General features: G+C 39.1%; 3 protein-coding genes across 4 annotated transcripts in view; 1 reads left to right on the top strand and 2 right to left on the bottom strand.

Annotated features, from left to right (window-relative positions):
* ALKBH1 (alkB homolog 1, histone H2A dioxygenase) overlaps positions 1–1324 on the bottom strand; it is a 30084-nt gene extending 28760 nt beyond the window's left edge. The window contains exon 1 of the mRNA XM_083375563.1: positions 1122–1324. Within this exon, the coding sequence (XP_083231689.1) occupies positions 1122–1238 (117 nt within the window). The 5' untranslated portion in view covers positions 1239–1324. The remainder of the gene's footprint in view (positions 1–1121) is intronic.
* On the top strand, positions 1267–9198 carry SLIRP (SRA stem-loop interacting RNA binding protein). The gene is made up of 4 exons (XM_083375646.1): positions 1267–1421; positions 3845–3903; positions 8080–8184; positions 8963–9198. The coding sequence occupies exons 1-4, from the start codon at positions 1349–1351 to the stop codon at positions 8999–9001; spliced, it is 276 nt and encodes a 91-aa protein (XP_083231772.1). The 5' UTR covers positions 1267–1348; the 3' UTR covers positions 9002–9198.
* On the bottom strand, positions 9007–27616 carry SNW1 (SNW domain containing 1). Of its 2 annotated transcripts, none has more exons than XM_083375460.1 (14): positions 27492–27616; positions 22762–22915; positions 20538–20699; positions 17391–17486; positions 17129–17235; positions 16557–16661; positions 16405–16474; positions 15579–15644; positions 15032–15148; positions 14750–14891; positions 14074–14170; positions 13221–13338; positions 9718–9884; positions 9007–9637 (listed from the first exon to the last, which is right to left on the bottom strand). In XM_083375460.1, the coding sequence occupies exons 1-14, from the start codon at positions 27503–27505 to the stop codon at positions 9439–9441; spliced, it is 1614 nt and encodes a 537-aa protein (XP_083231586.1). In that variant the 5' UTR covers positions 27506–27616; the 3' UTR covers positions 9007–9438. The 2 variants fall into 2 exon arrangements, with proteins under 2 accessions (XP_083231586.1, XP_083231587.1); XM_083375461.1 differs by lacking the exon at positions 27492–27616 and adding an exon at positions 27295–27466.

Raw genomic sequence — 27616 nt, 5'->3', positions numbered from 1 at the left:
CCATGCCACAGTGAGGAAGCAATTGCTGCAAAAGGGGCCCAAACCAAGTACTGAGTACATATGCACGCTTATACTTTTCAGAGGTCCGATATTGTTCTATGTACACTCCTTGTTTTATTGATTGCATGTAATATTCTAATTTTCTGAGATTGTGCATTTGTGAATTTGGGGTTTTCATGAGCTGTACGCATAATCATCACAATTATGACAAATCACGGCTTGAACTATCTTGCTCTGCATGTAATCAGTCTATCTCATATTATTAGTTTCCCCTTTTAAGTTGCATTACTGAAATAAATGAACTTTTGCATGATATTCTAATTTTTCGAGTTTCACCTGTAGATTTCAAAATTTCACTTGCAATCTAGTTTCACAGAACAATGAGGTAGGCTGGACTGACAGGCAGCAGCAACTCGCTGCAAATCACCAACTTTCTGTAGTTGAGGATCGATTAAAATCCGATCTTCCTACTCCCCTTAACCGATACGCCATACTACTTTTTAAAAAAAAATATGCCGAGTTTTGAACCAGAGACGTAACAGGCAAATGTTATCTGACCAGGATACTTTTAAACATCGTTTATGTTAACTAGAACATGATTTATCCTCAAAGCTGCCACTGTTAAGTAGTAAACAATGCTTTACGATTTAGCAGGTTCAAATACGGCCAATACTTTGCTTAACGCTGCACTGGGGAGGAGGGGGGGCTCTTAAGACACTGAAAACATGTTGTATCGACTAATTAAAATTGGCCGAGCAAGTCTTTTCGCGCAATAATGTTTCAGTGTCTAATGGAGACCCTCCCCAGATTGTTACTGCTAAGCCAGGGGTCTTCAAACTTGGCCCTTTTATGACTTGTGGACTTCAACTCCCAGAATTCCTCAGCCAGCTTTGCTGGCTGAGGAATTCTGGGAGTTGAAGTCCACAAGTCATAAAAGGGCCAAGTTTGAAGACCCCTGTGCTAAGCCTTCACGCCGATATACACACAATCCGCCGAATGACGAAAAAGGTGCAGCACGTGCAGCGGAAACGGGGAGGGTCTCTCGAAAGGAAAACCTTCCTGGCAGCAAAGACTGGCAGGTTCCGCCCGGGCGAAGTGCTGGAGGGCTCCCTTCGGCTTACCTGCCGCCCGGCTGGCTTGGAGAAGTCAATCACCCCGGTGGGATCCGACCCCTCCCACCGCCGATAGAAACGAAAGAGGCGACGAAACGCATCTTCTTCCCGCGTGGCCGCCGCCATCTTAACTCGAGGCGTGACCTTGCACGCGCTCCGCCGAAGCAGCGGAAACTAGCTTCCCATTGGCTGGAAACCGCCTGAGCCGGACAAGGTGGTCTGTCCCTCGTTTTAAGATGGCAGCGAGGGGTGTTTCTCGGCGTGTCTTCGAGGTCTTTGTTAGGCGAATACCCTGGAACGTGGAGGAAAGTGAGTGAGGGAAGATGCATTTTCTTACGATGGTTAACGGGGTATTAAGGATTTTCCCTCGCTGGTGGTTTCAGTGACTGAAGCTTTCGTTCTGCCAAAGGGTAGGGTTATATCTCCGAGACATCTCTTAACTGGGCAGAAATTCCAATTTATTTCCTGTGAAGAGGCTGAAGCGGATTTTTCCTAACTTTTTTTATCTCAGCCGATGTCTTCTTTGCCAATTCCTCTTGCTTTGAGGAGATATTCCGGGTTTTGACTGCGATCACTTGTCTTCTTATCAAGGTGCCTACTAGATGGCGCCAGTCAGGGGAGGATGACGCTGATGAGCCCGTATGGAAATTTTCAGTGTGGTCGTTTGTATACTGGGGCTATGTAGCGAAAATTAATAATAGTAGTAATAAAAGGTGATTAATAATAATAGGTGGAAACTAATCAAGGAGAGAAGAAACCTAGAACTAAAGAGAAAATTCCTAACAGTGAGAACGATTAACCAGTGGAAAGATTTGCCTCCAGAATTTATATACTGTATACTGGGGCTATGTAGCGAAAATTAATAATAGTAATAATAAAAGGTGATTAATAATAATAGGTGGAAACTAATCAAGGAGAGAAGAAACCTAGAACTAAAGAGAAATTTCCTAACAGTGAGAACGATTAACCAGTGGAACGATTTGCCTCCAGAATTTGTAGGTGCTCCATCATTGGAGGCTTTTAAGAAGAGACTGGACACTTACTTGTCTGGAATGATATAGGCTTGAGAAGGGGGGTTGGACTAGAAGACCTCCAAGGTCTCTTCTAACTCTGTTATTCTGTTGTTTTTATTATGTTATTAATTGCCCGAAACAAATGAGTTGTTGCCGATATTGTGTAGTTTCCCCGTACAGTTTGCAAGGTAGAACAGAATTACTGTAGTGTGCTTGTTTTGGTTTTATGTACACTAATTCTGGAATAAATGGACATGATATAAAGATTGGAACTTATATTTATCTAGAATAGACAACCAGTGTGCATAGTGATAGTTCATTGTCTTATATGAACTCAGAAGATAGTTTCATTTTATTATGAGTAAACTGTGGTCTCAAACAATGGGTTCCATCGTTAATTTGAATTTGAATCTATTTTTTCTTACTGACTGTTGATTATGTTTGCTTTTTTATAAAAAAATACTTTTTGGCCTTTATTATTGTATGGATAAAGGAGCAAAGTAATCCTTTCTCATTCAGGGACTACATTTAATCTGTGTTTCATTTAAATTAAAATCTGTAATTTTAACCCTTTCTTATAATGTTGATCAGAGAGCTATTATTAGGCAGGTTAAAAATTAATCAAATGTACAATTTTGTGAATTGTACTTCGGTTATATGTTTTGAGCAATTGGAGGATGTGGTTTCCCCAAAAGCTCATTGCCATTGCTATTTGCTGTGTTGTAGAACTTTCTGAAATTTGAAGCCAAACTTTTTGAGCAGCATCAGTTACATTTAGTCACTCATTTCCATCAAATGTGTGTAATGTATTATCCCAAGGGTTGTGAGAAATTTAGGGTGGCTAGCCCTGCCCCTCAGTCATTTTCTTAAGCCCACAATAGTTCACCCATTGATTGAGAAATTGGCTCTTAGAAATGTAGTGCATCAAATGATCTATACCAGGGCTTTTCAACCAGTGGTACATTGGCACCTGGCAGGTGGTACGCAACCATCCTAGGAAAGTGGTAGCGTGGGACAGGAATGGCAGCACCGCACAAGCCTGAGCTAGAGATGGCTGGAGCTGCAGGGCTGTCAGGGCTCAGCAAAAGTGCAAGGATCAGTGCTTCTTTGGGCTGTCAGGGCTCAGTGGAAGCGCTAGGATTACCACCAGGTTCCAGCTGGAGCTCGGCGCTGATCCTGGTGCTTCTGCTGAGCCTAGAAGAAGCACCGATCAGCTGGAATGTTGCAGCATCTCCAGGGTCTTGTGATTTACATTCAGATGCTTGGCAACTGATTCATATTTATGATGGTCAGAGTGTCCCAGGGTCATGTGAAGTGAGCAAAACCTGCTGCAACCACCCAGCAGATGGGGGGGGGGAAATAAAAACCAAACACACCCCCATCCCTGGTGCCAATCCTCAACAGAAATGCTCACAACAATGAAAACCTCGGACAGGAGGAAGAGCGCCGCCACGCAGGCAGGTGTCTTGCTCGGCTGTGGCTTGGGCACTTTTTTCAGTGCCATGGTAGCATCAAACAGTCACTAAGCAAACTGTTGTAAGTTGAGGACTACCTGTATTACATCACTTTTTTCCTTTTTTTTTTGGTCATCAAGTTTTTGACACCTTGCTAGGCTACTGGTAGTACTCAGATGTTGCCATATACTAAAAGTGGTACAATGGGTGAAAAGATTGAAAAGCCCTGATCTATACTTTACTGACCTCATGCTATTTTTTAAAGATGAACTACGAGAATATTTTACTCAATTTGGACCTGTGAAGAAATGCATCCTGCCTTTTGTAAGTATCATGGTCCTTAAATGATTTATCCTTTGTAAACATATTCAAGTTGTATTTGAACAATAGTATTGTAGGTAAATAAACATAAGTAGATATTTATCAAGGTTTTCTGGCAGTTTCCTCTAACTTTGTCTTTTACAGCAGTGTTTCTTAAAGTGCCTCTCGGGTTCCTGAAATCAAAACTATTTGCAAACTTATGTTGAAAAATAATCCAGTATTAAAATCCCATCAAACAACTGTGAGAAGAGGTAACACCAGTGAATGTGTAACTTTAATTTTTTTAATATGGTAAATATAAATAAATTAACTCATACAAACAAAAGCTTTTTTGGAGTCTTCCATAATTTTTAAAAATTGGAAGGGATCCTGATAGAAAAGAGTTTAAGAAAAGTGCTCTAGGTTATTTTAATGTAAGTGGTTAAAAGTTTGGGAATTCTTTAAAACTCTCTTTAATCTGGCAGTACTGTGACCTACAATTTGGTGCAAGCCGCATCTGTGGAATGAGGACATCAAGCATATCATGAGTTTATTTGAATACGTTTGAGCCCACATTCACATTATTTAAGGGGGAAAGTATGTGAAATTTTAGTGAGTGGTAGCATCTCCTTTAGTATCAGTGACTCCAATTCCCAGAAGACAAACTCAGGATCCAAAAAGGTCTTGACAAACTTGAACAATGGGCGCTATGCAACAAAATGAGTTTTATTGTGGAGAAAAGCAGTTTTACATTTAGGTAGGAAAAATCAAAGGTACAAGTACAGATTGGGCAAGACCTGGCTTAAAAACACTAACTGTGAGAGGGACCTTGGACTCCTACTAGACTAGGGGTAGGCAACCTTGGCTCTTTTATGACTCATGGACTTCAACTCCCAGAATTCCTGAGTCAGCTATGCTGACTCAGGAATTCTGGGAGTTGACGTCCATGAGTCATAAAAGAGCCGAGGTTGCCTGCCCCTGTACTAGACGATCACTTAACCATGAGCCAGCAATGTGCAGCAGCAGCCAAAAAAAAAGCCAATACAATCCTGGGTTGTATAAACAGGCATAGAATCAAGATCACACGAGTTATTAGTACCACTTTATAAAACCCTGGAAAGACCACAACTGGAATACTGCAGCCAATTTTGGTCACCATATCACAAAAAAGATGTTAAGAGTTTGGAAAAAAATCAGAGAAGAGCAACTAAGATGATCAACGGCCTGGAGACTAATACATACGAAGAACAGCTGCAGGACTTGGGTTTGGCTAATCTAGAGAAGAAATAGGGATGACATGTTAGCAGTATTCCAGTATTTGAGTGGCTGCTACAAAAAGAGGGGGTTAGGTTATTGACCAAAGCACCAGAGGGCAGGACAAGAAATGATGGGAAGCAACCTAGAATTAAGGAGAAGCTTCCTGACAGTGAGAACAATTAACCGGTGGAACAGCTTACCTCCAGAAATCATGGGTGCTCCATCACTGGAGATTTTTAAGAAGAGACTAGACAGTCACTTGTTTGAGATGGTATATAGATTCTCCTGCTAGAGCAGGGGGCTGGACTAGACCTCCAAGGTCCCTTACAGCTGTATTCTACTCTATTCTAGTTATCTGTTGATCAGTGCTGCTCAGTAGTTTCAAGATATTTTGACTATTCATTTTTACAGAACTTCTTCAGCTCATTTATATTTTTGAATATATTAACTATTGCAAATTGAGGCCACAAATTCCACCTTAATCTCACTGTCTATAAAGTTTTAGTGGCCTACTAGACTATTCAGGCTCCTCTATCTAGTTTGCCAACATGCTTTTGGGATAATAATGATTTCCTTCGTATTCTCCCATGTACATCACTTTTATTCAATGTTTTCCTAACACACAAACAGTAATATTAGAAGTGGCCTTTAGATCTTTTGCCATTGTGAATGTTTGCAGTTTCCTAGTGTATTTCGTGCCTTGCTTTTTAAGAGTGATTTTGGGTAACTGAAAAAACGGAAAGCTTAGGAATGTTACTGCATTTTCATACAATCTGTGTAATGATGCAAACCAGAGACTTTGCCAATAGATCTATAGCCCTTTCTACCTTCATAAGTAGAGACAAGAGGTTTGTAGAGATCTTTTATTCACTACCATAAAGATGTGTTAATAGCAAACATTGGTAGTAACAACCAATTAGTTTAATTTTATGGAGTGGATCCTTCACGTTTCTATTGTATCTGACACTGGTTTCTCTTCAGATCGTATAAATCTTTTGCATCTGACTTCTTAAAAGACCTGATTACTCTAGTTAAATTTTCCAGTGAAAATATTGGCTCAGTTTGTTCAGTGGACATGCTGCAGCATTTGTGCTGTTTATTTAACCAGAATTTCTTATCTGAATAATTCTTATTGAAGCACCATGAACATTGTAGGTCAGGGGTCCCCAACCCCGGTCCATGGACCAGTACTGGGCTGCAGCATGCCAGCAACCGGTCCACACAAACAAGCAAAGCCCCATCCGCGGGATGCAGGCAGCACACAAAACCACGCACTCTCCAGTCCGCAGAAAAAATTCTTTCCATGGAACCGGTCCCTGGTGCCCTAAAGGCTGGGGACCTCTGTTGTAGGTCACAATACTGCAAGCTTATGGATAAAGATTCAAACTTTTCATCACTACTGTACTTTCCATAATTCTGAGCCTGCATAGTTTATTTTTTAGCCACTTTTAGAGATTATGAGGATTGTAGTTTAACATACTTGTAGGACACCAAATTGATGAAGCTAATGCAAGTACATAGATACTTCAGTGGGAAGGTATCAGTGTTTTGTGAGCCTTGGCATATAGTCCTACTGTTCACATGATCACAGAAATGTGTTCAGACAATGCTGGCTCCCTCAGCTAAGATGAGCACACCCCCCCTAGAGTCGGACACAACTGGACAGTCATAATACTGTCCAGTAAAACCTTTACTTTTATCTTTTTAGCTTAACATACTTGTAGGGCAGCGAATTGATGAGGCTAATTATTTACTTCCCCATTTTCTTAGTAAACATTTTTCTAACTGGGGAGAATAAGTTACTTTTTATAAAGACAAGAAGCTTTGTGTAAAGATAGTGATTATCCTTTGCTGTGGATAATTTCAGTTCTATTTTTTCAGGTTTTGAACATAAATGTAAGGTATGAGATCCAGGACAAAATTATCATATAAAAATTACCTTCTCTTCCATGATCATAGTGGGAATAATTCAAAGATAAAAACTGTTCATTATCAAGAATGCAATCCTAATGTTTTAATGGGTTATCTTATTTTTTACTGGAATGATTTTGTCATTATTGTAACTAAGGTGTTCTGGAATTAGAAATGCATAAAAATATTTTATACAGATCTTACATTTCACTGTACAAAATAAAGCATAAGTATTAATTTATGATACACGTACTGTTGTAAAGCTGACATCTTTAGCTTTTAGTACTTGGCATACCAATGCTTTTTGTAGTATTACTTGCTACAAATGTACAATGCATGAGAAATTGAACACTTGTTCATCACTGCTTTAAAAGAAAATACACTGTCTTGTTTGGCTTTCTTAGCTGATTGTAGACACGGTTTAGTTATCCTTGAGTAATTTGACTTCCAGTGATTAATACGATAAGTACACATTTGTTTTAAACTCCCCCATAATTAATAGGACTTGGTATGTAATTTCAGGTATTGTGCTGCAAATTATGCATTTTTAACATTTTTTAAAAAAGATTAACAATTATATTATTACTGTAAGCCATATAGAATCTCTGTAAGTGGAGTAGCACATATACCAACATATATAAACAGTCAAATACATATTATCTAACTAACATTTTAAAATCCTTTATTATTAATTAACATTGTGTGATCATACACAAAACTATTCAAAAATATGCAGAATTGAATTGGGGGTTACTTGCTGAAAATGCATATATTTTAGTTTTCTGTATCAATAAAAGAAAAAAATATCAATACCATTCTCAAATTATTATTCCATGAAACAGTTTCTATCAAATTTGTTGTTGCGTATTGGAAAATGGTTTCTAGTTTACCTGACAGATAATATAATTTGTGTGTTCATAAGTTTGAATACAAACTCTTAAGCAGTAACTAACATGAATGGTGTTTCCAAATATAAAAGAGGACATTTATTCAGATATCTGGATCAACTAATGTATTCTCTTTAATGTTCAGAATGTACAAACAGGATTCCATAAAGGTTTTGGCTGGATTGGATTTGCTACAGAAGAAAGTCGCAATAACGCTTTGTTGAAAGATCATACTTTTGAAGGGTCACAGGTAATTTCAGTTCTTTTAAGATATATCAAGTACCTCTCTTTATTTCAAAGAAAGCTTCATTAGTCTGTTATTTATACACATTTAAGAAAACCCAGTTTCTACAATTAAGAAGTAACAGTAAAAGCAGGATATACAAAGCATTTTGGGTGTGGACTGTCCATGCTAGAATGAAAATGTACATTCTGAGATGGCAGGCAGCAAGGAAAAGGGAAAGCCAGCAATGATAAAAGGTAACAGCAAAGGGAAGACATTGAGACAATTGTAGAAAGAACTGGCATGCTGGCTGGAGCATAGATATTGTTATGCTTGAATTTATGTAAGGTTGTTGCAACAACCAAAGGAGAGGAAGAGGCTGGTGCTTCAATGATCAGGAAAGAGCATGTACGTTTGATAAAAGGAAGAGAGGAACAGAATTGTAGTGGCATTTCTTTACTTGTCCTGCAAGACAATCCAAAATTTGTCTTGGCTAAAACCTACAACAAAGCAGCTCCAAATGTTGGGATAATCTACCCAGAATATGTCTTATAAATGGTGTTTTTTCTGCGCCTGGGACAAGATAAAAGTTCCATATCATGTGCATCTCTAATTAAAAGTACACTGCTATAGGGATAGCTTAAGTTCAATGTGTATCAATATCTGAAAGGTATACAGTAGTAATCTGCATACATAATACAGACTGTATTGTTTAACAATGGATATATTAATACATAGTCCAGATATTTATTTTGGTTAAAAAATTGAAAATGGGTATTGAGTTGTTTTTTGTATTATCTTTCAGCTTGAAGTTAAACGTCAAGAAGACAAGACAGTCAGATGAAATACTTGCTAATACCAATTAAAAGGAGCCTTTATTTAATTGCTATGTAAAGAAATTAAAATAAACTTTGGTATGTATATATTCATCTTAGTTAATTTGAGTGCAGCTGCTCCTATAAAGGTTAAATGGAACTGGACAGTTACATCAGAGCAAATCAATTAGTACTCTTCCCTTTTTTCAAGTACAATACATAGCAGAAATAGACAAAATTATATACAAAAGAATGTATCTGGAATAACGTTTTAAAGTAAAGAATAAATCACTCCTCTGAACATACTTAGAAACCAAGATGCAGAGCCTATGTTATTCGGCAGTCTGCTTTTTCTTTCCTCTATTCCGTAGGGAAATGTTACCTTTGAACACTCATGGTACATTATTTTCAGCACAGAGCTAAAGCTCTGAATTCAGTCTCAGCAAGCCAGAGAGAAATCAGTTTTTCACTCTTTCCTTCTCTTTTTGCCTTCATGATCGTGTTCTTTAGGACGGTTGCTGTCAGAAGGTCTTTTAGAGCCCCCGTGCTGTTTTGCCTCCTCCAGAAATTTGTCTAGACCAAAAGGATCTTCCTCAAACTGAACTGGTCCTTCTCTTCCTCTTTGTCTACGATCTGAGCCAGAAAATTCCTTATCAGGAACAAACCTGCAAGAGGAAAAAAAAAGAAATATGTAATATATTTCTTGTAAAAATCCAATCACTGAGGTTCACATTCATTTCCCTACCTGTTAGTAGTTTTTATTCTTGATTCCAAATCATCGCCATACACGTCCTTATCCACATTTTTACTTGGTCTGTATATATTTTGGGCCATGTCTTTACCACTTCTCCAGGGCTGATCGTAGACATTATAAATTTCATCCTCCCCTCCTGCAAAGCCACTGTCCATGCCCTGTCAAATATAGGAATAATTCGCACTGTTAGGATAACAAGAAACAAATTCCAGAAATGAGTCATCTCAAAAACCAACAATTACATTGACCCACCAACTTGATATACTACTGTTATTAAAAGTTAAATTGGAGAACTATGAAGTCTTTAGAGCTACAATGTGACAAGCCTTCCTTTTTTTCACTGTTTTAATCACTTTTGCCTCTTAAAGTAGCCAGAAAGAAAGGCAGAACATACAAAGAATGCAAGCTGTGGATAAAGGAGAGAAGCTTAATTTCAGTGAAGTTTTTGGCAAGGTTTCCTGCAACATTTTCATTGTCAACTCTTGATATTTGGATAGTCCTATAGAAAAGGAAATCTCAAATGGCTGGCATATCACACTTAGGAAGTCAGCAGTAAGGACTTTACATTGTTGGACAGCAGTAACCAATGTGGTTCCAGTGCCCAGGGTAAAAGTTTGAGACTATAATCTAATCTGGGCAGGTTGAAGGAGAGCCAAGGGGAACCAAATGTTTTAACATAAGGTATTTAGTAGGAAAAAAATGTAGGGAATTACGGCTTGGGGACATCACATTTGAGAAGAGAACAAATGAGAAAAAGTACAGAGGAGGACATAATAACTGTTCCAAGTATATAAATGTAAACTCTGGGGAAGGTAACCAAAAACTTTCAAGGCCACAGAAATTAATACCACAATGGTCAGAAGTGACAGCTAACTAGATTTCATTAACATATACAGGTAGTTCTCAGTTATCAACCACTTGTTCAGCAACTGCTGAAGTTATGACAGCTGAAAAAGACAACAGGTCAAGGTTGTAGCTGTTGTAGCTTGGTTATGTGATCACAATTAAAGCAGTTGTCATCTGATGTGTATTCACAATAATTGTAGCATCCTGCAGTCACATGATCATTTGTGAGCTTCACTGCCAGCTTCTAACATATTTACCCCTTCCTGCTTTTGATGTGTCGAAGAGCAAACGGAAAAGAGACTCTTTAAGTCCCTCTCCAATTTCTGTTTTGAGGGGGTGGGGGAAGATAGCTGAGGAAAGGAGATTTCCTACATGACTCACTTGCTCTCCTCCCCACTAGCAGAGATTGGAGAAAAAAGGATTTGACACGAATAATCTGTTTGCGTAGAGCAGGCATGTCCAACCCATAGCTTGTGAGTAGCATGCAGCTCTGGACAGCTAGTAATGTGGCCTCACAAGATCATAAAATTTTAATATGATTTGTATACATTAACAATGTTATATATTTTATATGCTGCCCAAGACAATTCCTCTTCACTGAGGCCCAGGAAAGCCAAAAAGTTGGATACCTATGGCATAGTCTGGCTCTCATGCTGTAATGTGACTGCATTACTTTCAAAGTGCACAGAACAGTAAGCAGGCATCCCCAGCTTTGCAGGGGATGTGGGAGTGGTTATGTGATGGAATGTAGTCTGGATTCCCAGAAGGGAAAGAGTGCATTCTGGAGGAATGAGAAGTCAGCACGGATAGTTTGAGAGAAAGGGTGAAGATGGCTTCTCCCTAGCAGTTGCAGAGTATAATAGTTCTTGACTTCTGACCATTTGTATAATGACCATTATATGGTGGTGAAAAAAGTGACTTGTGGACTTCCGGTTTGTCGATGCGACCACCATGGGTGCTTGGGAGATGAGCTCCGTCTCCCTCGCCCAGTTTCGTATCACTGGGGGGCCCTAAAAGGGTTGAAAGGTCACCCCGGAGAGTTGACCAGCAAGGAGGGGCTTTCGCTGGATCGTGGGAAAGCGGTAGCTCTCCCGTTAGAGCTGGCGTTCCCTCCAAACCGGTGGACAAAAGACCGGCCATAGCAATATGGCTGGTCACTAGGCTGTGGACAGCTGAAGTCACACTTACCATCAGGCAACATTAAAGCAGCGTGGAAGAGACTGGATGACATCTACCTCTCTTAAATTCTAACTTCTTTTTTTACCTACAAAAGCTGCAAAGTACTTTTCCCCACTGTGGAGAGGGAAGAGGGATTTTACTCCTCCCTCTAAAAACAGCAGTGACTGATGATCCAGGGGCGCCGAAAACGTTTGAAAAAAATAATTGGAGCCCAATTGGGACTTTATTTCCTAAAATTTGTGGATTAAAAGACTCTTCATTATCTATTTCTTTACTCTCTATTTTTATTGAAGATTGGGGCTTTTCCTCATAAAATAGAAGAAAAACTGAAAGGATTAAAATAACTTTAGATTCAAAGGAAATTTTTAAACAGTGGGATGACATCCTGTGGCCAAACCTGAAGCTGCAATCTGTTATTCTTTAAGAGACTACAATTCAGAAAATAAGATAAGATTCCTGTAACCTTGAACACCAGCTGTGAGAGACTTAGCTCTTTATCTACTGAAAAAAAAAACTAAAAGTTTTTAATTTAACTCATCATTATGAAAGAAGACCAGGAACAGACTTTTCTTATGAAGAAAAATTTGGCACAAATTCTGGATACACTAAAAGCAACTTATCAAATCCTTCTTACAGCTGGGAATGAAATTAGAGCCTTTGGAGAAAAATGAGAAAGCAGCTCAGATACGCAAACTCAAACTGTGATTATAACTAAAAAATCAACTATACAGAATACTATAGAAAAAATGGAACATGTTGTATCTGATTGATAGAATAAGAAGTATACTAATAAAAGACAGTACATATTAAGAGAATTAGAGAGGAATATTGGCTGAATAGATGGAGATTTGTATAAAATTGAATCACTGTAACTCAGCCGACACGTTGCTTTTCAAAGATATAATTGTAACATTAGAAAATAAACAAAAAGTTTAATTATAAAAAGAAAAAAGTGACTTGTGGCCAGTCCTTGCACTTATGACCACTGCAGCATCTCCAATCACGTGATCAAAATTCAAATGCCAGGAAAATGGCCTGTATTTACAACACTTGTTGCAGCTTGGGTCATGTGATCACAATTTAAGATCTTTACAGAGGAAGCTAGATTCAGTTAATGACTATAATTCACTTAATGACCATGATTCACTTAACAAATACAGCAAGAAAGATAAAATTGGGTGCCACTCACTTAATGACTGCCTCATTAAATGACATAAGTTTCTATCTCAATTTTGATCATAAACTGAGGACTACCAGGGTAGGTATAATTATCAAAACTGTAAACGTTCTTTTGTATACTCACATATTATCCAATTCTGCCTATACTAACCAGGATTTAAGCACAGGATCAACAACAAATTAAGAATTAACTGTAAGGTGCTATGTATACCAGTGGCCTTTTAAAAAAATATTCATATTCTTTATCGGATAGAGAAATTGATGTTCCATGTACTCCTGGAATTCCTTACCTTAGTTTGGTTGAACAGTCTCTGGTCATACTGAATTTCATTGGATGTCCGAGGATTAGGAACGCCCAATGCGATGACTTCACTAATATCTCTGTTCTCATTCCTCTGTAGTTTTGATCTGAATTTAACAGTATTGCATCTCTGTTAATTATTAACACTTAGCCACTTATTAACAATTATTAGCTGCACTTCAGTTTAAAAAATTAGATTAAAATTTGCCTGGTAAATATGAAGGATGAAAATGAAGGAAAATGTATAGGATGCAACATACAAGTTTATGTTCAGAATGAACTTTAGTCCTGCTCTTTGGATAAAACATCACAGGTTTTATATCTTATGATAGTGTCGGGTGCTTACCAATGTTCTTTTGTGCAATAATGTAATAAAGTAATAATTCAATGCTACAAACTCTTGGTTTTTCTGTATCATTTTGAGAACCATTCGTAATACTATTTTCTCAACATTTCTGAAGAGATTACTGCACTGCATAAAGTAGGAGTGTCAAACTCGCAAGTCGCGATGTATCACACCTTTTTTGCCATTGCTGGCAATGGGGTGGGTGCAGTTTTGCTATGATGCATCCGGCCTGTGGGCCGGCAATTTAATTTAATTTAATTTAATTTATTAATATTTCTATACCGCCCTTCTCCCGAAGGACTCAGGGCGGTGTACAGGGCAAGAATACAGGGCAAGTTTGACACCCCTGGCATAAAGGATAATTCTGGCAAAGAAGTACAATCTGAGACAACAATTACAAGGCAACTGTAGTTTTTTTATCTCCATATAGTGGAACTATTTTTGTGTGTGTGGTAGAAGAAAAAGTGTCAGCTGTAAACTAGTTGAATAATTTTACCTTTTGTCAGGGGCTGCTCTGGAAAGATTCCGGTCATGCTGCCTTTCTTTTCGCCTGTCATGCCTGATTTCATCACGTTCCCTAACTTCTCCATCCTCTATAGGTAAATTTGAGATACAAGTTGACTCAAAATTGAAAAGTGATCAAATTCATTACAAGTTATTTATGCAATAAAAATCACTGAAGGTTAATATTTGGGAATAAACATCACTAAATTATGGAATTTACCTCTAGTTTAGGGATGGGCAACTTTTTTGGGACAAAGGGACACATGATTTTTGGGGACACTGATGTCTACAAAGTGTGTGGGACCTGGAATTATTTTGGGAATTAAAAGTTATGCTTGCTTTTAGGGCTTACACTACAGCTTTCCTTTATTTCCCACTTCAAAAGGGAGGGAAATTTAACAACTGTGACTAGATAGGGAATGTGAGGGGACAAAATAGGATTGGTTGCATCTGGCTCTAGGACCACAAGTTCTCTAATTCATTTTTACATGAACATAAATGCAATCAGGTGGCAGTCCTGTACGTGAAAAGCAGCATACATCAAAAGGTAGAGACTGATAAGCACACCATTCCTGCAGATTCATTGCAATCTTCCCAACAAGATTGTTCAACAGGTTTAAGTAAAAATATTTGAAATATAATGAAATGGAACACTTGAAAGGTGGTACCTTTCTCCATGTGAGTTTTGATTCCAGCCCTTCGTTCCCTGGCCTTCTGGGCCATTTCCCGAAGTTTCTCCTCATGTTTCTCTTTTTCCTTCTGAGCCATCTTGCGTTCTACCTGGGCTCGCATTTCTACAGCCTCACGAGCCTGTACAAAATTCAGAATTTAAGCAATTATAATAGCAACGTTACTTTACATTTTGGATTGTAATATAAACACGGAGAATTTAGCCAGATAGAATATTAGGCAGTGGAGATGGGCAGCATATAAATTTGATAAACAATGACCTTTCTATCAGCAATGTAAAGAGCTTCTGCCAATTTAGCAAAATTTTCATTAATGTGTACAGTCTGCAATCCTCTACCATCTGCAGCCAGGCGTTTGTCTAATGGGATAGTGTAACCCTGTAAAAAAGAGAAAAGGCATTTAATGACCATAAAAAGTATTTGTACTACAAAAGCAAATCCATAATTTTAATTTAATTTCAGTAGAATGCAGCAGGAAAGTTAGTCTACACGCGGCTTAATAAATACTCATTATGAACTTTTATTATGGAGACACTTAAAATACTTTTGCTATTATGCTATAATGTTTTATTACACTGAACAAGCCTCTATTTGTGGAACTAATTTCAGTGATTAGCAACTGACATGGTTGCCCGACCCTATCCAAGTTGTTATTCTAATATCCGTCTAATGGGAAAAAATAAACTACTTTTTAAAAGTAGCTTGTTTACTCAGTTCTAGATATTTCAAAGTAATCCAAATTGCTCATTTTTCAGTGAGATTCTTAGGATGCTATCTGTAGGGTTTGTCACCATAACCAATTAATTACCTTTGCATTTTTCCAGTTTGAAATACAAGGTGGAATTTTCCATTCTTGCTGCTCCTTTACAGTCATCTACACAGAAAATAGAATGGTTTTTTTATTTTTATCAATGGAAAGGAAATTTCTCAACACTATAGCAGAATAATAAATAGCAAGTACCAATTTATATCAGAGTGGTTTTGAAGATCTGTCTTTTGGAAAGTGAAAACTAAGAAGAACTTTTCAATAATTTGAAGTACAAAGATGGACTTTTTAAAATCATCTAATCATGTTCTTTTTTAGAAGCACCAAGGTTTGAGGACTCAGCTTACGGTAGGTCAGCTTTGAGTTGTAAATTGAGAATTTCTATGCATCCTCACTCCTGATAGTTTTCCTAATAGTTTTGAAAGCAACCTCAGCCACCTATCAGCTCAAAGAACATGCTGTTTTTCTGTAAAGTGATTACACCACCTGAGCAGTTGATAGGAATGTACAGCGCTAACCGTGCTGAAGTATATACAGAACTATTTACTTTTTTTGCCGGTTATATAAAGCGTGCCTTTTCTAATGCAGCCCCAAACCTATGGAACGTCCTCCCTCCAAAATCCAGGAGGTCTCCTCTCTTTTAACTTTCAGGGGAGACCCGGGTTAAGATTTGGCTCTTCACTCAAGCATTGGGAGAGGGTGAGGTTAGAGTGGGAGTGAAAGTGTGAGTTGCATTAGAGAAGTGTGGATGTGTGCTAGAATTATTTAAAACTATACAGGGTTTGTGGGAAATTAACAACAAAAACAATAATATAAACATGAAAACAAAAGACAACTTGGAGGAAGAAACCAGCTGTGAAAGCATTACCTTTCTACTGGGAGAATGCATTACTGGAGCAGGAGGAGATGGCGGCCCACGAGGAATTTTCTTATTAATCCTAATATGTGAAAATCATAGCATCATTAGGACTTATAAAAAAAACCTCTTATTTCTGAATAAGCAGTATTTCTAAAACCCACTTGAATCTTGGAGGCTCCATGGGATCCTTTTGCATCTCCACCATTCTAATAACTCTCTGCTTTGCACCAGAATTAAATGCCACTCCCTGCTGTGATGGTGTGTATCTGACAAAGTGAGAAAAAGGTCTTAGTACAAACTTTTATTACATTTACCGGTTTTGTTACGAGATCGGCGGCAAATAAATAAATTTTCCAGCATTGCTGTACTTTTAGACTGTACACACATTTGTTTAACTATCAAATTTATTGGCCGCCCATCTTACCACAGGTAAGCTGTTTCACACCCAGAACAAAACTTGACATTTCACATTCTATCGAATTTTATTGACTATATACAGAATAAAATTTCCAGTTAAATGTCCTATTGCTTCATAGACATTACTGTGCTTATTGACCTTTTATGGACCATGAGACTGATACATATTTCCAAGATAAAATTCATTACCAGGAATGAACACAAATAACATGTTTTTCAATTTTCCCGTAACTGCTCCTGTTTTCACATAATCATGTGAAGAAGGCATATATTATAGCTATATAAAAAAATAAACAATACAAAAAGTATTGTATACCGAATATACTGAGCTGGAGCTAGTTTATCAGCTGCTCGGACTGGCATTGCTGCTGCAATTTTTTGAGAGACGGACTTTTCCAGTGCAACTCGTGTCTTTTCTGTAAGCTGCAAATACATATAATACATTAAACATTTGGACAAAATGTGCATGCCTCCCTTAGCTAAGAAACAGAGATGAGCACCGTGCCCTGGAGTCAGACACAATGGACGGGGCAGATCTTTACCTTTTTTACCATCACATGCATCATCATTAGCTATACCTCTTTGACAGCATCCTCATCTGGCCTTTGAAGCTCAGGGTCATCCACATTCATAATTTCTTTGGGAACGAGGTCTGTGTATTTGCTGTAAATGACCTGAAACATGAAAAAGATCACTAAAGAAAAGGAACACCGTAGATTAAAAAAAGGCTCTGCAGCTTTTTAGAAGGCTGGACTAATTTTCCAGCATTGAACAAGCTCCATCATATCTAATATTATGTCAGCATAAGATTAAAAACTATCATTTAATACTCTTAGCTTTAGATAGGAGAAATATGCATAAAACTTTCCTGAATTCTGGTTTTTGGTAATCAAAGGTCTAGGAATGTTTTCCATTTGGAACTACAGTTATCTTGTTTATCTACATTTTATGATGCAGAAATACAGAAATTTGGCTAAAGAAAAGTGCAGGGACTTGTTCTGGCAGTCTCTAAGAATTGGACACAATTTAATGAAAGAAAAAAGTACCGGTAATCTAAACCATCTTTCCAAGCTTTTATGATTGTAACAAGATGGCATATTCTTGGATTGGAGCAGTATGTTTCTATATGGTCTAGATCAATTTTGCACATGTAGTGTGCAGGCTGTGTCTTATGCAGTCTTGTGGAGCCCACTGGCATTTTTTGAAAAACAACCAATCCATGCCTCTGGGAAGGAGTGCCACTACCACATAGGCTCTTGTAGCCATTTTCATTATGAAAAACACAACACCTCCAAGCCTCACATATACTGTTAGCTCCAGTGATGCCTGATCACCAGCTATTGCTTGGGGGCTCACAATTATTTTAAAGATTTCAATCTGGACCTTTCCCCTCAAAGAGTTGTTCAAGCCTGTTCTACATTTTTTTCTGTTTAAACAACTTTTACTTTATCACCAATATAAACTTTTTATATCATCACATTGTTTTTGCTTGTATAGTATTTTTTAAAATATGATAGTTTGTCCATGTGATGACATTAAACTGTTTTACGTATCACATTTTGCACTAATGTTACCTTTATTCACTCACACTGAGTTAGTTAGTTAATGAAATGTCTACAAGCAAGCACCAAGCTTAAACAGCACCAAGGACTCCACAGTTCAGCCCTGAGCTACTGTATATAGTCTTCTATCACAACTACAATTCTTTGTTCAAATGGGTATATATTGCTCATTAGAGATTGTTTTAAATCTTTGTTCATTTGTCTGCAATAAAAGAGACTTGAGTCCTAATAATAATTTAGCATAGGAGACATTTATCAATTCTCATCCAGGAATTTCCAAAATTAACAATCCCTAAAATGAGTACCCACAGAATCACATTTCACAAAGTGAAATGAAAGACATTTAAAGAGCAATTATTTCTTTATTGTAATTGCCCATAAAACTCACAAGAATCTCAATGCATAAAGAACCAAATCTTACTTCCAAGACCAAAATAAATAATCAGTCAACCCTAGGAAATAAAATGCAAAGACGTTCTTCCAACATTAAAAAAAGAAGTTCTAAGTAGAATAATTAAAATAAGACCACACTTTAAGATAAGGTCAATAAATGGACTTTAGTGTGATAAACTTTGAATAATCATTTTAGAATTAGCCAGTGGCCTACCTATCTGTGAAAATTGCTTCAAATCACCTAAATAATCTCCATGTGCCATGACGATACTGCATAACCTCGTACTGTACTTTAGAATAAACTATTTTTCAGAAGTAGTCCTTGACTTATGACCATTGGGACAGGAATTCCCTGACACGGCACAATTTTCATGTGCTGTGGAGGCTTCCCAGGTGTTTGGTGTTTCCTGGGGGAGTTGCTGCTTCACTATCTGTTGTAGAGGATTCTCCAGCATTGGACACTTCCTACAGGTTGGCTGCTTTGTCCCCCTCCCCCACCACCGTGAAGGCTTCCCTAGTATTGGACTTTTCCCAGAATGTGGTGCATTTTTACTGCAATGTTGGGTCAGGCTACGGCAGCTGAAGCTTCTTTCCCAGTCTCCCTGCCCTTGTGCCGCACTACAACACCCCCAACTCTTGTGCAGCCTGTGCTTGGCCTCGCAGGAACCTTCATCAACCTCAATACATCCCCGTGTTCCTTAAGTGGGCCTCCCTCCACTTAACAGCTTGTGATTCTTGCCTAACACTGGAAGCTGGGAGTGCCAGATGTTAAGTGATGTGGGCATCTGACATCTTGCTTTACAATGGCTTCTCTTAGCGACTGAAATTCTAATCCCAATTGTGGTTTTAAGTCAACATGACTTAAACATGGCTTATACATGAGTGAAGATTATTTATAATTTAAATTTTATAATCACCCTTCTCAATATATGGTTCTAAATGGTTCACAATTTAAAAAAGCACAAAAACACCAAAAATATAATTCAAAAACAATATAAACAACTATATAAAACATATAACAAAATTCATAGTTGAGGTAGTCAACACTCATTAACAATAATCAATACAGCAAACAATACAGGCTCCAACAATCATGGCCAGAAGTCTCTTCTATCCATAGTCCTGAAGAGACAGCACAGAAATAGGCAGACCAATAAAACAGTGTAGGTAATAGTTAGGTAGTAGTAATACTTAGGTATAGAAAGAGAAATATGTACCTTGACTATTCTGTATATGGACAAATATATTGCTTTGGAATGAAATTATTTCTTCAGTGCTTGCTTACACAAATAAATTAATTTACTACTTTATTCCATATGTAGCTAATAATCACAAAACCCAGGAGTTGCTATATTACTAAGGGTGTAATTCAGAAAAATATTATTCAAAATATAATCCCATTTTCCAAAATATACTGCAGTAGACAGAATTTCTAAAAATGTTATATAGTTGCTTCTTGAATTGATACATATATTGATTTGTTTCACAATAGTTTTTTGTTTGTTTAAAAATAAAATATTAGGGCATATTTCACGTTTCATTTTTTATGATTTCATTCATTTCATGATTTCATCTCTAGGAAAAAAAGAAAAACAAAAAACATCTTCAGAGAAAAAAGAGAAAGACCTGAATTTCTTTCCAAACCTTTCAGCACTTTAAAAAAGCCTTTACATTTTTTCTTCTGAACACCTTCTCCATTATTCATAGCAAAACATTTTAGTAAACTGAAGCAATTATAATTTAAATATAAACTTTTGAGAGTCCTATTACCTTGTCTTTTGATTGTCCCTGCCGAGCTATAGCATCGTATTTTATTTTTCCTTCGGAATCCACCTGAACAGCTAATGCATTGGACATTTTCTTTTTTCGGCCCATATCCAGAGGATATTGGGCAACATGGATTTCTGGGAAAGCACCTCCATCTCCAAAATCCTACACAAAAATAAAAAAATGAATGTGATTAGACTGTGGACAAGAGCACAAAATACTGAAATTAAGAGCTGAAAGTTTATTTAAAAAATAACAGAAATTAAAATCACAAGTTTTGGAACCATCAGGACATTTTTGGTTTTCTGTGTATTATTATTCTCATCCAACATAAAATGTTTCTGAAAGTTGTTTGGTTTCAAAACTGATTTTTCCATTGATCTGACGAAAAGGTTTTCCTCCAAAAGCCGTATGTTTAGGTTGAAATTGCGTAGTTGTCATGTAGCCAGTCACATCCTATGCTGTAATCGTAAACCAGGGGTGTCAAACTCAATTTCATTGAGGGCCACATCAGCATTGCGGTTGCCCTCAGGAGGCCGGGTGGGTGTAGCCAGGGTAGGTGTGGCCTACTGGGTGGGCGTGGCTAGAGTGTGTATGGCTTGCTGGGTGGGCATGGCCAGCTCTACATCATTCGCATCAAGGGTGCCTATGGGGGCCTGGGCAGGAGTGGGACAGATCTGAGGGTCTCTGGCAAAAGGAGGGTCTCTGGGCCAGGGCCAAGGCAGTGGGGGCCGTTCCCTCACTGTTTCCAGGATGGCTTCGCGGGCCACATGAAACCACTTCGCGGGCCGGATCCAGCCCCCGGGCCTTGTGTTTGACATGTCTGTCCTAAACACATTTATTAATCACGTATATACTTTTGAAACGATGTGCTTAGCAACAAAGAGATATTATACAAGCAAGATTATAGCATATATTTCTAGCATTTCCCCCTCCCCTCAGAAAGGCTCCAAGGGGAGGAAAACACTACCTCAGAACCTGATGTTTGCTATCATTTTCCCTTTCCTCTGGGAGGCTCAGAAAGGTTCTGGAGAAAGAAAAATGCCAGCGATCACCAGCTTTCTGAAAGGTTCAGAATCCTGGTGCTTCCTAGTGGTTTTTGCCTGATTCGAGGTCCGTTCCTCCCTTCTTGCATGGAGGGGAGAGAAATCCCTTTGGGCACCTGAGGAATGGACCTCAAATCTGGTGAAAATGCTAGGAAACAGCCACATTCTTGTGACTGTTTTCCCCATTAAGGTAGGAAGAGGGTCTGGGCCTTCTGGAGGTGGTTGGCGGCCCGGGTCCTCTCTCTGCCCCACCATGTCTGGGGAAGCCTGGGCCGCTTCCACTGATCCACTTAATGACTGCAACTGGAAGAACTGGGTTGCAGTCACTAAGCAAATTAGTCGTGTGTCATCTCATTTAATGACCACTCTGCTTAACAACAGATTCTGAACACAACTGTGGTTGTAAATGAAAGACCACCTGTACTTTATTTCTCAGGTGATCAAACATGTATCCCTAGGTAGCTTTTGAAGATCTGCCCAGATTATTGTCCCTTTTGAGATCTGGATGGTACTTTTTATGCTGGGGATTGGCCAGAGATAAAAATCATGTTGGGCAGTGGTCTGCCATAAAGTGAGAAAACACAGGGGACGGTTCTTTGTCACAGTTAAGTGTGGATTCCAGATGATAGTTAAGACACTAACTTGGTCTTACTAGATTGGCTGGACAGTTGTCTATTTCTGTTACAGATGAAGGACCTACAAAGACCCTCATAACGTGGCTCAAAGACATCTTCAGGACTTTTTTTTTAAATTCCATTTATATCCCGCCCTTCTCCGAAGACTCAGGGCGGCTGGGGTGCAGAGATTATGCTTTTCTGGTACAGCTTTCTTCCACTCTCAATGTCCTTGAGGAAGATTATTCAATCTTGAATGGTTATTACTGGACCGAGCAACAATGGGCATTAGTTAATTTGGTAACTGTGTTATTGTTTATTATGCTTTTATGCTTCACAATAAAGAGCATAGTAAAACATTTTAGATTGCAAAATGTTTGACAACTAAATTTGAGCAAAATGCACCTAGACAGCAAATTCAAGGATTCTGAATTTGGAACATCTAAGTTGACCTTAGGAGAAAAAAGCATTTTAAATAAAATCTACATATTGCATTCAAAAGTCCAGACTTATCTTTTAAGAGGGAAATCATTTTTGGTGGCTAAATGAATGCAAACTATTATTTACCTCCAACATTCGTGGTATCCATCCTTTCCGATAACCATAAGGAGGAGGCTCCCTTCGTGAAGACACCAATGCAGTCTGTCTCACTCTCTGAGATCTTGCTCTCTCTTCTAATTCCAGTTGGTCCTGAGACAACTGGGTTGGTGCTGGTAAAAAACTAAGCAAACAGAAGAATTTAATATTGTTCTCTTTCTTTTTAACATGTAACTTTTATTCCAAAAATTTTTTGTCTTTCACTATAAAATACCCACAATGCTTAACATTTTTCAAATATTTTGGCAACTGCATCCATGGAGGAAAGATTCATTTTCTCTTTTGTCATCTTCAGTTCTGAATTGTTTTGTTTTTAGAGTGGTTTAGGAACTCAGAAGCTGCAAGTTCTATTTCAGTTATTCCAAATAATAACTTCAGATTTTGAGCTTTACAGATTGAGCTTTACAGGAGTGCTTTATACACAACTGAGAAATTAAAACTGAAGATATAAAGTTAATATATGAAAAATGCTTTGTTTGGGGCTTGCTAGTGTAAAAAATCCCCTTCATGGATTACTGCCTTGCCGTGGCGAAGGGGCTTGCATAATTCAATGAAGCTATGACCTATGCCGTGCAGGGCCACCCAAGACGGAAAGGTCATAGCAGAGAGTTCTGACAAAACGTGATCCACTTGAGAAGGAAATGGCAACCCACTCCAGTACGTTTGCCATGAAAACCTTATGGACAGTACCAAAAAGCAAAACGATATGACGCTGGAAGATGAGCCCCTCAGGTCGGAAGGTGTCCAATATACTACTGGGGAAGAGCAGAGGGCTAGTACTAGTAGCGTCAGAAAGAATGAAGCGACTGGGTCAAAGCTGAAAGGACGCTCAGCTGTGGATGTGTCTGGTGGTGAAAGGAAAGTCCGATGCTGTAAAGATTCTTTCTCCATAGGAACCTGGAATTAAGATCCATGAATCAAGGACAGCTGGACGTGGTCAAACAAGAGATGACAAGATTGAACATCGACATCTTAGGTATCAGTGAACTAAAATGGACAGGAGTGGATGAATTTAATTCAGATGACCATCAGGTTTACTATTGCGGGAAAGAATCCCTCAGAAGAAATGGAGTAGCCTTAATAAAAGAGTAGGAAAAGCAATACTGGGATACAATCCTCAAAATGATAGAATGATCTCAGTTCGAATCCAAGGCAAACCATTCAATATCACAGTAGTCCAAGTCTATGCTGCAACCACCGGTGCTGAAGAGGATGAAATTGACGGGTTCTATGAAGCCCTACAGCACCTTATAGAACTAACACCAAAAAATGATGTCCTTATCATCATGGAGGATTGGAATGCTAAAGTAGGAAGCCAAAAGATAACCGGAATAACAGGCAACTTTGGCCTTGGAGTACAAAATGAAGCAGGGCATAGGCTGATAGAATTTTGTCAAGAGAATACAATGGTCATAGCAAACACTCTTTTCCAACAACCCAAGAGACGGCTCTACACATGGACATCACCAGACGGTCAACACAGAAATCAGATTGACTATATGCTCTGCAGCCAAAGATGGAGAAGCTCTATACCAGGGGTGTCAAACTCAATTTCATTGAGGGCCGCATCAGCATTGCAGTTGCCCTCAGGGGGCCGGGTGGGTATGGCCAGGGTGGGCGTGGCCTACTGGGTGGGCATGGCTAGAGTGCGTATGGCTTACTGGGTGGGCGTGGCCAGCTCTACATTGTTTGCATCAAGGGTGCCTATGGGGGCCTAGGCAGGAGTGGGACAGATTTGAGGGTCTCTGGCAGAAGGAGGGTCTCTGGGCCAGGGCCAAGGCAGTGGTGGCCGTTCCCTCACTGTTTCCAGGATGGCTTCACAGTCCACATGAAACCACTTCGTGGGCCGAATCCGGCCCCCAGGCCTTGTGTTTGACATGTCTGCTATATACAGTCAGTAAAAACAAGACCATGAGCTGACTGTGGCTCAGACCATGAGCTTCTCGTTGCAAAGTTTAGGCTTAAACTGAAGAAAGTAGGGAAAAGCACTAGGCCAGTCAGGTATGAATTAAATCATATCCCTGTTGAATATACAGTAGAGGTGACAAATAGATTTAAGGAATTAGATCTGATAGACAGGGTGCCTGAAGAACTATGGACAGAGGTTCGCAACATTGTACAACAGGCAGCAACCAAAACCATCCCAAAGAAAAAGAAATGCAAGAAAGCAAAATGGCTTTCTGAGGAAGCTTTGCAAATAACTGAGGAAAGGAGGGAAGCGAAAGACAAGGGAGAAAAAGAAAGATATGCCCAATTGAATTCAGAATTCCAAAGAATAGCTAGAAGAGATAAGAATGCCTTCTTAAATGAACAATGCAAAGAAATAGAAGAAAACAATAGAATAGGGAGGACCAGAGATCTTTTCAAGAAAATTGGAGAGATGAAGGGAACGTTTCATGCAAAAATGGGCATGATAAAGGACCAAAATGGCAGGGACCTAACAGAGGCAGAAGAGATTAAGAAGAGGTGGCAAAATTACACAGATGAACTATACAAGAATGAGCTTAATGTCCCTGATAATCACAATGAGGTGGTCACTGACCTCGAGCCAGACATCCTAGAATGTGAAGTGAATTGGGCCTTAGAAAAGCTGAGCAACAACAAAGCTAGTGGAGGTGACAGTATTCCAGCTGAGCTATTCAAAATCTTAAAAGACGATGCAGTAAAAGTGCTACACACAATTTGCCAGCAAATTTGGAAAACTCAACAGTGGCCACAGGATTGGAAAAGATCAGTTTACATTCCAATTCCAAAGAAAGGCACTGCCAAAGAATGTTCAAAGTATCGCACCATTGCACTCATTTCTCATGCTAGTAAAGTTATGCTTAAAATCCTACACGCTAGACTTCAGCAGTATGTGGATCAAGAACTGCAAGAAGTACAGGCAGGATTTCGAAGAGGTAGAGGAATTAGAGATCGAATTGCCAACATACGCTGGATCATGGAGAAAGCTAGAGACTTCCAGAAAAACATCTACTTCTGCTTCATTGACTATGCTAAAGCCTTTGATTGTGTGGATCATAACAAACCGTGGCAAGTCCTTAAAGAGATGGGTGTACCAGACCATCTTATTTGTCTCTTGAGAAACCTATATGCGGGCCAAGAAGCAACAGTGAGAACTGGACACGGAACCACTGATTGGTTCAAAATTGGGAAAGGAGTCCGGCAAGGCTGCATACTGTCGCCTTGCCTATTTAACTTATATGCAGAGCACATCATGAGAAAGGCAGGGCTAGATGAATCAAAAGTTGGAATTAAGATTGCTGGAAGAAATATCAACAACCTAAGATATGCAGATGATATCACTCTAATGGCAGAAAGTGAAGAGGAACTGAAGAGTCTCTTGTTGCAAGTGAAGAAGGAGAGTGCAAAAGTTGGGTTGAAACTAAACATTAAGAAAACCAAGATCATGGCATCTGGCCCTCTCAATTCCTGGCAAATAGATGGGGAAGAAATGGAGGTAGTGACAGATTTTATTTTCCTGGGCTCCAAGATTACTGCAGATGGGGACTGTAGCCAAGAAATTAAAAGATGCTTGCTCCTTGGGAGGAAAGCCATGGCAAATCTAGACAGCACACTAAAAAGCAGAGATATCACCCTGTCAACAAAGGTGCATATAGTCAAGGCTATGGTCTTCCCAGTTTCAATGTATGGCTGTGAAAGTTGGACCATAAAAAAGGCTGAGCGCCAAAGAATTGAGGCCTTTGAACTATGGTGCTGGAGAAGACTCCTGCGAGTCCCTTGGACTGCAATGCGATCAAACCGGTCAGTCCTAGAGGAGATCAACCCTGACTGCTCTTTAGAAGGCCAGATCCTGAAGCTAAAACTCAAATACTTTGGCCACCTAATGAGAAGGAAGGACTCACTGGAGAAGAGCCTCATGCTGGGAAAGATTGAGGGCAATAGAAGAAGGGGACGACAGAGAATGAGATGGCTGGATGGAGTCAATGAAGCAGCAGGTGTGAGCTTAAATGGACTCCAGAAGATGATAGAGGCCAGGAAGGCCTGGAGGAATATTGTCCATAGGGTCGCGATGGGTTTGACACGACTTCGCAGCTAACAACAAGAAGTGTAAAAAATAGCCAATTCTGCTTAATATATCCAGCAGTGGCTTCTAATCCCACCTGGAATTAACGATTTGCGCACATGGAAGCCATAATTATCACCAATCTCTCCTATACCATCCTTGCCTGGTGAAAACCATTTTAAAATTAGAACTTCAATTTTCGGTACACTATGATTAATCAATCACACCCTACCGATCCTAACTAGGGGGGGGGGCGGAGGGCAAAGAAGGGGTGGCCACCCAGCACCTTCTTTTACTGGCTAGTAGACTAATCCCGTGTGGCCAAACATTTATTTTTTTGTGAACCGAAGCTTTCATTTCTGAAAGGATTTCACTATTCTTATTAAGGGCACTAAGTAGGGGCGGCGACGACGCGGGAAAACAGGCCGGCCGAAACGGCCTGTGGAATAAGCGCTAAAGAAAAATGCCCGGATCACCTCAGACCTCCGTAACGCAATCTTCCCGTAATCCATCAACTTTGCCACAGGCCACGATGTGCATATATCTAGGCTTACAGCACACACACACACACACACACACACACACATATTTAAAAACACGAAATGCGGGAACAAGACAACAACCTGTCCCTATGTCGTAATAAACTCCCGCTTCTTCCCCCTCCCCTACCCACCTGGTCAGCGCCATTTTGTTCTTCTCCTCCCTCCTCTGCGAATCCTGTGTTGCTGATGGTGAATGATACCCACCCAGAAGGAAGTGAGGTATCAACGGCACTCTGGGAGTTGTAGTCTTTACGGG

This window comes from Vipera ursinii (genome assembly GCF_947247035.1).
Source record: "Vipera ursinii genome assembly, chromosome: 1".
Classification (NCBI taxonomy): domain Eukaryota; kingdom Metazoa; phylum Chordata; class Lepidosauria; order Squamata; family Viperidae; genus Vipera; species Vipera ursinii.
This window is presented reverse-complemented; position numbering and strand designations above follow the sequence as displayed.

Coding starts and splice junctions, on each gene's coding strand:
- SLIRP (XM_083375646.1), top strand. CDS start 1,349: ATGGCAGCGAGGGGTGTTTCTCGGCGTGTCTTCGAGGTCTTTGTTAGG. Junction 1,422..3,844: donor ACCCTGGAACGTGGAGGAAA/GTGAGTGAGGGA, acceptor TATTTTTTAAAG/ATGAACTACGAGAATATTTT. Junction 3,904..8,079: donor AGAAATGCATCCTGCCTTTT/GTAAGTATCATG, acceptor TTTAATGTTCAG/AATGTACAAACAGGATTCCA.
- SNW1 (XM_083375460.1), bottom strand. Junction 20,700..22,761: donor GGATACCACGAATGTTGGAG/GTAAATAATAGT, acceptor ATTTTTGTGTAG/GATTTTGGAGATGGAGGTGC. Junction 17,487..20,537: donor AGGGACAATCAAAAGACAAG/GTAATAGGACTC, acceptor TTCATGTTTCAG/GTCATTTACAGCAAATACAC.